Source organism: Anguilla anguilla, chromosome 3 (genome assembly GCF_013347855.1).
Source record: "Anguilla anguilla isolate fAngAng1 chromosome 3, fAngAng1.pri, whole genome shotgun sequence".
NCBI classification, from domain to species: Eukaryota; Metazoa; Chordata; class Actinopteri; order Anguilliformes; family Anguillidae; genus Anguilla; species Anguilla anguilla.
In genome coordinates, this window is record NC_049203.1 from 61,902,254 (window position 1) to 61,916,627 (window position 14,374).

A 14,374-nucleotide genomic window follows, 5' to 3' on the forward strand; every position below is an offset into this window, starting at 1 on the left:
GGGCCAGGAACGCGGGACGCCGAGGGTGCTCCGGGACGGGACGGGGGGATGGGGGGGGCGCCGCCTGTCCCCCCCCCCCCCCCCCCCCCCCCCCCCCCCCCCCGCGTCAGCCTGGCTTCCCTCGCCCGTCGATGATCTTCACCTCGCCGCGCTAATCAGCTCGCGGTTCTGTCAGATAAACTTAATGACGGCCCAATCACCTGAGACCGCGGGGGGGCCGCGGGGGGGCCTCACTTAAGCGCCGCCGCCGCGCCGTGCTCAATAAATGTCAGAGGCGCTCTCTCCCCCTCTCCCCTCTCCTCCTCTGCCAAGGCTCGTAGGGGGTAGGGGACCTTCGACATTTACTGAAATTGACAAGTTAAAACAGCGAAGACGTGACGGAAATAGGCTTCCGAGGCGCTCCGCCGTTTTACACAGAGTATTATTTAATTTTTTTCTAATTTTTGCTTTTTATTATTTGTTTTGCTATTTTCGTTGGCTGGGTCTGCAGGTGGGGGAAAATGACAAACGTGTCATTGGCAACGCTCCTCAAAGCATTCGTACCGTGTTCATTTCAAGTTGTCGTAGTATAAATTCCTCCCCCCAACCCCCAACCCCCACCCCCCACCAGTTGAGTTTATAAAGCTATGAAACCGATATCTGGTCTTAACACAAACTGGCAGAAGAATAAAACCGAGCTCTGAAGGCGTTTGGCATGCAGCGATGACAGTTTGGGGATATAACAACAAATAAATTAAAAATTTGAAATGCATGAAATTAAATTGTGATTACCCTATGTGTGCAGATGATTGATCCCAGACTAATGAAAGTGGGGTGTTTTTTCTTTTGGTTTGGGTGGGGGTGACGGGTTTGGGGGCGGGGGGGGGGGACTGCGGGGCGTATGACAGGAGCATCGCCGGATTGGGCGCGCAGAGGTGCGCTACGCTAATTAGCTCTCTCAGCATGCGTCTCCAGCAGCAGTGCATTCGCGGTGGGAAATGAATATGGAACAAGCCTCCCATGGGCAGGAGCGCGGGCTTTGGCAGAGAGCGCCGCGTGGGCCTTCCAGCCTACGCCAGCGTCGGCTCGCTCGGCTTGCGCGGGGGAAAAAAAAATAATACAGTAAAAAAAACAAAAAAAAAGAAAGGAAAAATATGCGCGCAACCACAACTCAGCATGGGTGTTGTAGTGGAGCGGGTGTGAGGTCATAGCACTTTGGCAGCGCCTCATTGGCCGATCTGTTCACGAAGAGGTGCGCATATGTCGTAACTGAGACTGTAGCGATGCCTCTAATCGCTGCGTTTACTGTATTTCACTTACATTCGCGTGCATTTTTTTGGCTGAAGGGTTGACTGAATGATTGCTTGATTGACTGCTGACTGCCACTGTATGCAAACCAGCTTTATGAATCTTCTGCGTAAAGAGAATGAACTGAGTTCAGATCATATGGGTGCGAACTAGCATGATATTAAAAGGAAAAGGGTTTTAAACAACGTTACTGTCCTCTGAGTCCATTTGTAGTTCAGTGGCATTTCTGGAATCATGTGACTACACGGAAGCACCCATCACTCCGACTCTGTGTTTTCTGTGTGTGCTCGTGCGTGTTTGCGTGTGCGTGTGCACGTGTGCGTACACTCGCCTTCAGATTTTATTTATTTATGTATTTATTGTGTAGTCACTGATCACAGGTTTTTAAGCGTTACTCAGTGTCCTCCGATAGTCAGCCAGCTAATTCTTTACTGCAGTGGTTGCTATGACATTCAAAAAATAATATCAGAAAAAAAAAAAAATACTAGGACATGTATTACTTTCATTTTCCATGCAATGCAATAACATGCAGCCCAGTCCAGTCCAGTCTGGCTGCTGATTACTCGGGTGAATGCGGTAGACAGGTTTCCCCGTACGGAATGCAACACGGGCATTTCATCATCGCTTAGCTCGTCCAATGAACAGGCTCCGGCGTCTGCGCGGCGCGTGCTAACGACGCGCCCGTAGCGCCTTCGCGGAGCGTGCGCTCGGCGAGCGTTCGCCCGCGTGACCGTCTCGATTAGCGGGGAGAGGAGGCGACGGCGTCGACGGCCGCTTTCGTATCTCAGGATCAGCGGAGCGCCGCCTGAGTCCTCCTCGCGGATTCAGGGTGCGGAACGCCTCTGAATCGGCACATCGAGCGGCGGCGGCGGCGGAGTCCGCGGTTATTAATACGCCGTAATGCCCCGCGCTATAAATGCCTAATAAGATTCCAGGTTTAATTTCTTCAGAGAGGCCGGTGATGAGCTGGAAAACGTCTTTTAATTATTCCTCTGATAAATACGCTGCAACAGCAGCCCGTGAATAAACAGCAATTGTTGATGTGATGAAGTGTTTCCAATAATGGGCGTTCGGGACTGTCGCGGAACGCTGCCCGGGCCGAACGCTGGCCCGCCGTCTTTCTATTTTATTCTCCTCGGTAGCGCGTCCCGACACACCTGGCTGCGGGTGGCTGGTATACGCGTCCTTGTGTACACGCACACACACACACACACACGCGCACGCGCATCACGCGTCGCCCCTCCCTCCCCTCCCCTCCCCTCTCCCGCGTTCTCCGACCGAAGGCTGTAAATCGCGTCGACCGTCCGCGTTTGTGCGACAGGTTTTTTTCGGATGATGGTGATTGGCAGGCGAGCCCTTCATCGCCCCGGCTGTGAGTGATGTCGCGTGACGTCCGCTGTCACCGCCGCGGCTGTCCGGCGGGGGATTGCGGCGGCGTTGCGCGCCTGGCGGAATGCGTTCGCGTTTGCGCTCACCTGCGCGTCTGTCGATGTCGCGGCGAGTGACACGCGTCGCGTACGAGGGACAGGCCGCGACGCCACAGCCTCCAGGGACAATTATTGTGCGCTATTTTCAGCATCGGCGTGAATATGCCGTTATAAAACCTTAAAGAATATGCCGTGGACTGTTCACTTATGTCTGACTTGGCGTACTGGAAATGTGCTTTATATTCTTAAAAGCCCACGTGTGATAAACAGAGGATCTCCAACAGGAAGTGGCATAAGTGGCACGGTTTGACTCACTACCGTCAGTTATTTTTTTGAACAGGTTGGAGCTAGAGCGAGGACTTGTGTTTTTTTAGGTCCTGATGGCGGTGGAGATTTTCAGCATTGCTGCAGAACTGCGACTTAGTCTGCAAAAAAAAAAAAAAAAAAAAAGATACCTTAAAAATGAGCTTGGGCTAGAAGGGAAACCAACGTTTCGAGATGTTTCCCCTCGATGGCTGAGGAAATTGGAGGAGGCAGGCGTTGCGGGCCCGAGTTGCGTATGGAAATGGCTGCAGCCTTTAAAGAGCGTTATCTTTCCGCCCGCGCCCCCGCCTGGGCCCGCCCGCCGCCGGGGCCCGCCGGGGATTGGTAAACACCCCTCGGCTGAGCGGGCGCGGGACTGCTTCACTCCGCTTAAATACGGAGAGTGGCATCAGGATTCGGGACGGCGCGGCCGCGGGGAACGCCGGCCGGGCCTTGTTTTGATATCTGCACCGGAGCGCTCATGATTACTTCCGTATTAACCGTTCTGCAGATTTTCCGCTGAGATAGAAAGGAGAAGAGCAGCGGCTGGTATCAGCCAGGAGATAATTTGCCGAGGTGCTGAGTCGAAATTCCTCCACAAGTCGACTCCAGAAAGAATGGGGGGGGGGGGAGGGGGGGGTGAATCAGCTAGTCAGCAAAGCAGAAATAATTTGCGAAATAGGAGCGCCCCCCCCCCCCCCCAAGCAGACTGTGGTGCTCTCTACCTTTACAAAGGGAGAATATGCTTCTGTTTGTGTCTGAAAGTGGGAAAACCAAAACCTGCCATTTGCTGGATTTTCATTATTATTTCACTTTATTATTTCATCTCTCACAGACGCTTTGAACAACAACAGCATTGATCGCAGACTAAACATCTGTTTAGATTAAAGGGGTCATTCTGCAAGAAACCGGGAGATATTTACAATGTTATTGTTTTTTTTTCTTCTTCTTCTTCTTCTTCTTCCCCCAGCAGCCACGCATTTTGAGTCATTTGTAAAGCTTTGTCATTTCAGAGATTGCAGCTGTGACATGTCCCCTCCGCCTGCTGTCTGTTATAGCCAATTTCTCGGGGAGAAATTGGAAGCGATTTATATAATGGATGTTCATACACAGTGCCATTTAAAATGGAAAAAATAAAAAATAAAAAAATAAAAAAAACTCTGCAGGAAACAGTGCAATAATAATTCAGAGATTATTTGCGGGTCCATTTGTAAGAATTGTGCCGGCGAAGAGGACCACGTTGAGAAGTGCGCAGGGCAATAACGCGCTCTGATAAATTGACGAATGGCGCAGCGCTGGTGGTAAAGCAATTGCTGAATTATGCTTTCTTAATGGATTAATCAATTCCGGCTTTTCTGGTTGGCGTGTTTGCGGCAATTCATTCTACCTGCGAACAATTGCTGCTTAATCTGAGAAAGGCTTCCCCACGTTGAAAAGGAAACAAAGGCCTCTACAGGCTAAAAGCTTTATTGATCACGGAGCCTGTTTTGAATAGGTAATTATATGCCGGGATGTGCTTAGATTAACATATCACTATGGTTCACTTAGCATGATGATGGATGACCGTGCATATAATTTGAGCTAATCCTGCGTCATCGTGAGCGCGTTGTCCTGGAGGAACCTTACGCGTCGCACGGGCAAGAAATTTCCCGTCTGAACGCCAGGAACGTGGTGTTGAGGCAGGTGTTGGACATCGCGGTCGCCTCCTTATCCAATTACTGAACGGACGTGCGGGTGATTAATAAAGGAGCAAATGGGTTATCAGGCTTCATGCCATTATTAGTAATGGACTTGCCGTAATACCTTTCTCTGCCATCGGCGTGGTAATATCCCTGCAGTTATTTATATGGAAGTCTAATTGTGGGCTGTTGCTATTCTCAGTAGCGCGAGCCGTCAGTGCATCGGTCGTGTCCCCGTTTAAAGAGGAAGCTTCCGAGAAGGAGCGTGGCTTCTGTGTGGCTGGCTCAGAGTGCAGTCGGTGGAGCAGGGCCTAATCAGGCTGCTCAGCACCTGGGATCTGCAGTCTTTTTCTGAATGTGGCAGGGGTCAGGAGTGTGGCCAATGACATCGGTTCATTCTAGGGGCGGGTGTGATCATGCAATTTGATGAAGAGACAATTGAGTAGTGATACTCTGAACAACAGCACAATTTATCTTAATTTGTAACGATATGATACTATTAATAACGATTAATCAGCATATGATGTGATGTAATTAGCTGTGATGTGAAGGAGACCATTAGATTTGACGAATTCCCCCCACCGACACTCGTGATCAATGAAGTAACAAACCGCATATCCTTCAAAGTTAACTTAAGTGCCCCGTTCTGCCTAAATAAAAGTTTTCCCTGTAAATTAACGATACAAATTGATTCCTACACGTCAACGTCAAAGCAGTTGTATTGTGACACATGCACTGCGGTGAAATGATGCATCGATGTTTCATTGCTCCCAGAGTTCATTCCGACTCACGCTCCATTCTGTGACTGGCCTTCCTGATGAACTGTACAGGATATTTTTCCCTGTTTGGTGTTGTGTCTCCTGCACATTCTGAGAAAAATACTGGAGAGTATGGAGTCAGGACATGGACTGTATGCAGCAGTGTGTACGCCTGGCCTATGGTTGTCCATGGCTTTTGAGTATCAAATGAGAAAAAGAATTCATGCTGTAAGTAGTGATATGTAGACTACCATCAAGCAAGCAAGTAGGCAAGGAACTAACAATGTAACAAAAAGTTATTCATTTGTTACCTCCAAAAATATATTTTTGTATTGTATTGTAATTGTATATAATTTTTTTAGAGGTAAAAATCCACTGTTTTTTTTTTTATTTAACAAGAACATTTTTTTGACCTCATGTTTCATGACCAGTGAGCAGCATCAAAGGGCTGCCATGGTACTGTACCCTCTGTACCAGGGTGCCGTTTCGCAGTGCAGGTGCACACCACTCTTTTGCTGGGTCTTATGCTCAGTAACTCTTCCCCACATCTTCTCTTAATACTGGGCTGCACTCCGGTCCTGGAGGGCCGATCTGCATGCTGGCTTTGGTTCCAACCAGTTGCCTTGGTGTTAGTTTTCTGACAGCTCTGTAAACTACGCTGGTTCACTCCTGTGCTCGAGCACAGTAAAATATTTAGGATACTCTTGCAGTCTGAAACAGTAGCTGGTGCTTCCTCTAATACGTGCTCGAGGTACGATTGAGCCGATTAAATAATTAAGAGCAGATGCCGGCACAGAATTAATAAAGTCCTGAAACTGATCAGCTCTTCTTGTGCATTCGTGTCTTAATGCATTGTTTGTGTTCTTTAAAACACTGTGGACTGGTGGCGTAGTGGTAACTGATGCCCACAGGCCCGCTGGTCAGCTGCTGTACAGGGGGGTGGTGGTGCTGGATGGGCGTGGTGAGCAGGGGTATGATAGCTCCTCACCTGCTTCAGGGAGCATTGGGGCCTGCAGAGAAGGAGCTGTTTCCCTCTGCTCCTCAGCTCATCCTACAGGCAGGGCTCAACAGGAAGTGCTCTGAGAGGGAGGAGGCGACGGTGGGGGGTACCTAGCCCCCCGCCAAGCTAAATGCCCCCCCCTCTGCCCTGCCCTGGTACCCTTCTGTGGAGTACCAAAGGGGGCACAGGGCGATTTTGCTGGGAGAAGTGGAGACCAGAAACAGGAAGACCCCCTGCCCTTCCCAAACTGCCCTGGGGACCAATGCAATCAAAGCAGAAACACCGACCCCACCCTCCCCCAACCCCCTGCCAGTCCATGAAAACATACCAACTTTGAAGCTGAACACCTGGGCAGACTTTTGTGTTGGGGCTGCATGCACATCTCCTGTGTGGAAGTCAAGAAAACGTACTGAGGTTGGCAGGGGGTATTACTGCTTTGAAGAGTAGTTTTTTGGAAGGTTTTTTTGTTTGTTTTTTTTTTTTGTTAGATTCAGTGTTCTAGAACTCTGTCACATCAGCATTAGAATGTTGAGAACAATCTAATCTCTAATACTTGTGACACCATAAACGATTAAAGGAGGTTATTTCACAAGGTTACACATTCAGCTACTATGGCGACCACTGCGATCCTCTTTCTGATGTTGCGGTCCTTGTTTCCAAGCAATAATACGCAGACTGGAGATGATGTAGCACATCTCATTTAGGCCAAAGAGACGTACGTTGGCAGTTTATATCTGTTCAGTCAGCCTACACCTATTTCCACAATAATGGGTGAGTATAATCAGATTCACAGTTACTTGTAAATCTAATATAGTAATTCAGTGAAAAGGTAAATAAATAACTCACTCTGCCTCCCCAGCTGAAGCAAATCTCATTTTTATTGACATACATATTTATCAGTTGCTAGCAAGTGCTATGTTGACATGTTAATGTGTGATGCGATGGCACCGTAACGCTGTCGGACAGATGTTGCACACTGGGAAATTGTTTTTATTTTTTCTTTTCTTTATAAAATATTTATTCACAATCAGATTGGCACCAAGCGAAACTGCACTGCTGTGTCATTTTACCTTTTTTTTTTAAAACTATACCTTGTTAAAAAAAAAGAAAAAAGTGTGACGTGACACTGTCCTGTGTGTACTGGTCAGTGGGTGTGTGGGGGATGTTGAGGAGAGGAGAGCCTGATTCTGGACCAGGCTACTTCCATGCAGCCTGTGAGGGCTGGCCACAAATGATATCCTTTATTTTAAATTGGAGGCTGAGGCTTCTTATAGCCGGAGATGTAAGCTGGTTTGATTGATTCGCCAGGCGAGGTGCTGAAGTGTTCACGCTTCTGACAAAAATGTATTTCCCCAAACGCATTCGTTTTTTTGAGCCGAAGGAAGAAAGAAAGAAAAGAAAAAGGTGTGGGGGGGGGGGGGGAACAAAAGAATATACGCACGCGGAGCATCAAGCAAGGCAGTATATGTGTACGGATGAATGCATCGAGGAGCCGATCGCTCAGAAATGAGCGCCGGGTTTGAGAGGGGGAACGGATAGAGGGATTTTTTTTTCCGTGGTGCTCCAGTGCTGGGAAGCCTGGACCTCCATTTGAAGGGTCGCACAGAAATAGCTGCCATTCTGCTCCTGCACAGAGCCACTGAGAGATTACACTGCCAGCTGCCACTCCAGGGACTGCTTTGTCTGTAAGCACATTTTTTTTTTAATTCTTCACTTCTTTCTTTTTTTTTTTTTTTACTATTTAACTGTACTATTCTTTCGGCTGGTTATGTATTAAATTGGGTTTAATTCAGTCAGCTTCAGGTGTTACCTAATCTCATGTAATTCACTCTATGGGGGGCGGGGGGGGGGGGGGGGGGGGGGGGGGGTTGGAAGGAATCTTATGCCTCTCAAACTCCTCCACTACTTTCCACTCTCAGAAACAATACCAGGGAGTTGTCATTCCCCTGTGTTTTGCTTTGGTTTCCTCAGTCCCTGACAGATACTTGTTCATACCTTGACAAATGCAGATAAACTTTTATCTGGGGCCTGCCATAAATACATTTTTTGCTTTTGAACTTTCCATGACCTTCAGGGGTGGGGGGGGGGGGTTCCATAAATTCAACAGTTGGTGCCCCAGCCCTCAAATAAATAAATAAAAACATTGACATTTCTTTATCTCCTTCAGAATGTAGGTCTCTATTCATGTTGCATATTACAAGTGCGGAAGTATAACCTTCAAATGGGCAACATGAACATCTTCTTTTGATCTGTGCTGCTGTATGGAGGAAAAAAGAAAAAAGAGTAAAAAAATAAATAAAAAATTGTTCAAGAGGGCATTCAACATAGCACGGTAGAGCATGGACGTAGGCTGTTGCAGCTTGATTAGATGCATTCTGACTTGGTTAAGACCTCAAACCCCGCACTCATTGTCATGCAAAGCGTTCTTTTTTTTCTGTGGCTGTTGAAGAGTTCCGCACCATCCCAGTTGAAGGTCGGACGTCCTCCGGTCCTCCAGCTCTGGCTTTATGGTCTCCGTTCTGCCCTCTCTCTTCCTTCAGCTTCGAGACACTAAGTCAGCCGACCAGAAGACAACGCTGCTCCACTTTCTGGCAGAAAAATGCGACGAGAAGTACCCCGAGATCCTGAAGTTTCCCGACGAACTGGAGCACGTGGAGAACGCCAGCAAAGGTGAGAGGGTGACTGCACCCCCGCACACGACTTCTGCACCATGCGGGACCCTCAAATAAGACGGGCCCTGCTGCACAGTCTTGCCAAGACAACTTACGGGGTGAAAGTGAATTTAAAAGTCCCCAGCGGCCTTTCATTGCCCAGCCCATGTGCTGTAATTACCTGTGTTCAGAGCGAATAAAGAGTTCAGCAAACTTACTTCGGGATGAGTCATATTATTAGAGAGGCTGCTGTGGGCGCAGTGCAGAAATATGGCAGAACCGCACATATAAAGAACAAAAAAAACAACAAAAAAAACTCGTATTTTAGTGGGGTTTTTTTTTTCTTCTTCTTCTTCTTTCCGAGCAGTAGTTTCAACAAGGGGGCAGTATTTCCATCCTGCAGTAAATACCGCTGGAAACGATACGCGTTCGCTAGGCGTCGCGGGAAGGCTCCCATCAAACCCGCAATTTGCTCCTCGGCTGTAATCTTCTGACGATTAAGCTTCGCCCGCGCCGTGGCCCTGCAGTTTGTCTTTTTTGTGGGACGTATTTGTAGTGGGAGCTCCCATTACGGGGGAGATCAAGTCGGTTTCTAATTCTACTAATTTAACGACCCCATTAACAGTAGTTTTGTTGTTTGCTTTGGGAAACGGGAAGTTTTTGTTGCGCCATATTTTCGCGGTATTTCACTCGGTTTTTAAATCAGATCTAATTGTGAGGACGATATTTTTGTCGTTTTGTCGTTATTGGTCAGATTTTTTTTTATCCCACACGCTCACAAACTTTTCGACATCTCACTGGTGTGACCTTGGGGGTGTTTTCTCTCTGTTTCCCTTAATTTTACCAGCCAGGTTCCCTCTCCAGTTTATGAGAGGCATTTGACAAATCTTTTATTGGTTTTCTCTCATGGCCCGGTCTTAAAAACCTGAGCATTGAGGGGTTTTTCCAGTTTACAGCATTTTTTTTTTGACCATCCAATGTTTTATAGAGCAACCCAAGAGATTAGAACTAACAAGGTTGGGGAACTTTAATTAGTGCCGTTGCATCAGGTGGAATGAAACTTCTTAACAGTCAGGGGGCCCGGAGTCAAGCACTGCACCACAGATAAATCTCACGTCGTCCTGCTCCGGGTACGAGGCCTGGTATTTAGGGGTCTCGCATAGTTTCAGGGGTCAGCGGAGGAATTTTAATGAAGCACAGGGGACATATATATGCTCCAGGATGGGCATGAGGAAACGTTTATGGTACCGGTGGGAGGAACCGCGCTCAGGGTAAGGCCAGCAGTTTTACTGTACGGCGGTGAATTTCCTGGCCTTGCGTTGGACGCGGTGGTGCAGTTTTAGGGCGCTGCAGCGTGTGCCATTGCAGTCGACTTCGGACACCAGTCAGGCATCTACAGAACCACTGTGTCCTCCGGTAGCGTTGGCCCTGCTTCTTTGCCTGTCTCTGTTACAAAGCGTGTTCAATGCAGTTCATCCTCATAAATGACTTGGGTGTGTAGTTAACATCATTGCATTCAATTTTCCTCTCTAATCTAATCTGTTTGCCTCAAATAAACTTGTGTGCGACCGAATCGATTGATGATATATGTAATATATGTAAATGATGTTATTTACATGTAAATGTATTCATCAACATCAATGTAAAGTTCAAAATACTAATTCGTTCCTAGCTTAAAATCACGGAGTGTGCCGCCGCCTGAGGCTGGGGTTTCCGCTGTAGACATGGCTGTTGCTTGACCTGTCGATAGGCTCATTCCATTCAGGAAGCGTTTGGATCAGGCCCTCTGGGGTTCATTACTTTGTTAGCTACATAATTGCTTACTTAATCTCGTTTAACTGATTACGTTCAGGTTGAAGGCACCACATATTGTTCCCGCGCATTCTGCTACTTATGACTGAAAGGGGAAAAAAAAGAAGAAAAAAAAAAGGCAAGCGTCAAAGTGTTCCTGTGTTGTGAAGGAAGAAGGCAGTATATGTGTAAACCGTGAATTTAGCTAAGTGTTGTGAACTCTGTCATTTCAGTTACAGTCGAATGGTCCTACACAGGCGCTAATTAATTGCATCAGCTACATGGCTGGTTGAGTCAATACTCTGACATAAATGAATATGCATAGCGCGGATATGAAAAGGGCAGTCGCTGAGCCTTTAAAGGGAATGAAGACGCTGTGAAGCTAAACTCCGGAGCGCGCGAGTTAGCAGACACCGGGATGCTGATTCCGTTTTTTATTTCTTTTTTTTTTAAACGAGCTGGGAGAGCGGCGACCTTCGTAGGAACAGCCTGCGAGGAAGCCGCGGTCCGGGCGCCAGCGGGCTTATTGTAGCTTCCCGAGCCACAGGTGCCCCAGCCGCGATCGGGAGTGTGACTCAGCCACTTAAAAAGCCCTGTGAAGTGCTTTGTGTTAAATGTATTTTTCATGTGCGCTCAGCTTCTCCTCGTACCGCGGCAGCGGAGGGACTCCTGTTGTCACCCGGGCCTCATGTTTTATTCCATTGTGTTTTTTTTTTTCCCGCTCCTGTTTAAGCACGTTTGCGCGGCTCGGAGCTTCCGCCATCGAGCTTCCGAAAGCTCGTCTGGTCGGCCCTCTCTCCCGAGCGGCGGGCCTGGTTCCCGCTCGGCGCCAGGCTGGGGAGGCTCTGGCGCTCATGTAGCGAAAACCCGGATGAATAATTTACCGCTACCCGTGTTGGGTCTCCTGTCAGGTAAATTGGCAGAAGGAGCCCATGAATATCCTGCTGCCTTTTACCTGGAACGCCGCTCATCCTGATCCTGAGCAGTATTTAGATGTTGTCCGAAAATGTGCTCTTTCTGTTTCTTTTTTTTTCTTCCTCCAATCACATTATTGACCTTTTCTGGCTAGTGCCGATTGGATTGTAGAAATATTTTGTCTCTGTATGCTGGTGTTTTACCTCAACATTAGCATTTTGGGCATTTAGCAGACGCTCTCACACAGAACGACTTACGCAGACGGCTTTCTTTCGCACACAATCCATTTGTGCAGCAGGGTATTTACTTAACCAGCTCGGGATAAGTGCCTCGCTCACGGGTACAGCAGCAGGCCCACACCTGGGAATCAAGCCTGCAACCTTGGAATTGCAATTCCCTTACCGCCAAGCTACAGCGCCGCCGCCGCTGGGGGGGGGGGGGGGTGAGGTGGGGCACTGCTGTCCTCCGGGCTGGCCCGTTTGAAGGAGCCCTCAGACTCGCTGGGCGGGGTGGGGAGATAGGAGGTACCCCAACGCGAGCCCCGAAATGGAGTCTCGTTATTTCTCGTTATTTTCAACGGGGGGCTGAGAGGGCCGCCGTTCTCGTTGTTGTAGGGGGCGGGGGGAATTGTGTCACGAGTGGATTCTTCGAGAGTTTTTTCTCCTTTTTTTTTGGTGTGGGGTGATTCTGCTTGTTGCACCAATACCCCCAGGGCATACGCGCAGTCGACACACTTTGACTGAGCCGCACGGCCCAGCGGAACATTCCGGAGCGCGACGCGCGCTAACGCACCTGACTGAAGCGTGTAATCAGTCCCCGGCCGGGCTGATTGGCTCAGAGAAGCCTGGCGTTCTTCAGCTGCGCTCTTGATTGCCCCGGCACTCAGGAGAGCGAGCCACTCCAGCCGTTCTTAACCTCTGGATCTTTACGGAGAGAACGCCAGGCCGCCGGAGAACTTAAAAGTCCTTCTTCCGTGGGTTTTACTGCAGACCGGCCTGCCTTAATCACTTTATATTGCATTACACCCACTGCTTTCCCCATGTTAATTGCCTCGTATCATTTCCATGTAATGTTATTGCCCGCCTATTACCATGACAAATCCAAATTGAAAAGAAAGTTAATTGCTAATCAATAATAACTAGATTATTTCACAGTCCACTCTTGAGTCGAGTTCTTTGGCGTACGTTTGAAATCTTTCATGTGAACGTCTGAGCAACCCCCTTTAACCCCTTTTTCATATGTAATTAAGTTTCCTCGTTTAATATGGGTATGACAGTATTCCACTTGGGGCTGAGCACGTCCCATTCCCACCCTAATTTGAAATGCTAAGCGCAGCCACGTTCACGCGTGAACCCCACTGCCAACTAGGGAGAGTGTGGGCGACCTCGGTCCTCCTCCAAAAAACGTGGTGTCGCCAGCTGCTTCTTCTCACACCGCAGTCTACAGCTAAGCTCGCGCATGGCTGACTCATGCACGGCTTTGACATGCAGTCCGCGGGCACCAGAATGTCCAGCAGGGGTCATTAGGTATCGATTTAAACAGACTGAGTCCTCCGGTACCCTGGGGGACACAACTGGCAAATTTGCGACGCCATATGGAGCTCCTGGCCGCAGTCGGCACTGGCACGGTCCAGAATCAATCTGAGGCCGTGGGGCTGGTCCCGGCACCACGGCGTGGTGATACATTTCCATTCTGATTTGATTTATTTTTGAACTTATGTTCCATTTTGTATGAAACAAGAACCAACCTCCCTACAGTACAGCGATGAAAGAAGCAGGAGATTTGGAGTTTTGACCCGATTATGTGAGAGAGCCACTCGGGTTTGTCCAACTGCAGCACGTTATGAACGCGTGTCTTACAGCTTCTGCGAGCTGGCCGGCCGCTCGGGGGTCTGAGGAGGAGAGAGTTAACATTCCACCTGCGGGCAGAGATCAGGGACACCTACCCCCCCCCAAACCGCCAACCCCACCCTGGCCCAAACACCAGTCCCAGATATCAGATATACGAGCGGTCTGCGGGCTCTGCTTTCCCAGTCATTAGAGCCCACTGTGTCAAGGCCTCTCCTAATTAGACCCAGCAGGGAGGGTGCGGGGAGGGTGCGGGGAGGGAGGCCAGGGTAGAGGAGTTCTGCTGAGTCTCAAGGAAGGCCTGGTGCTGGGAGAGCAGCCATGAAATCGGGGAGACATCGCTCTTGCCTCCTCACTCCTTCATTTATCCTTTCTTTTATTTCCTGTCACTGTCTCACTCCTTGGCCCTTCCCTCCCTGAAACAGACTAGACAGGAAGTGGCATTCCCCGCCGTGCCATTTTGTCACAGTTGTCACTCCACCCCCCCCCCCCCCAGCCCTCCCGTAGTATGAGATGTAGTTGGGGGGTGTAGGTGGGAGATGGGGGGGTGAAAGCGAGAGGCGCACCGTAAAGTGGGATGGCTCAGTTCGATTTCATGGGTACCCAGCAAAAACCTGGCATCGTTTTCTCCCAGAGGAGACGGTTGAAAACTGCTCATAATCTCCAATTTGAATGCTGGTGGCCAGCGCCGCACGCTAACTGAAATTGCATCAGAC

General features: G+C 49.0%; 1 protein-coding gene across 1 annotated transcript in view; it reads left to right on the top strand.

Annotated features, from left to right (window-relative positions):
- Window positions 1-14,374, top strand: part of diaph2 (diaphanous-related formin 2) — a 442,997-nt gene that overhangs the window by 286,863 nt on the left and 141,760 nt on the right. Inside the window, 1 exon segment of the mRNA XM_035408002.1 lies at window positions 8,995-9,124. Within this exon segment, the coding sequence (XP_035263893.1) occupies window positions 8,995-9,124 (130 nt within the window).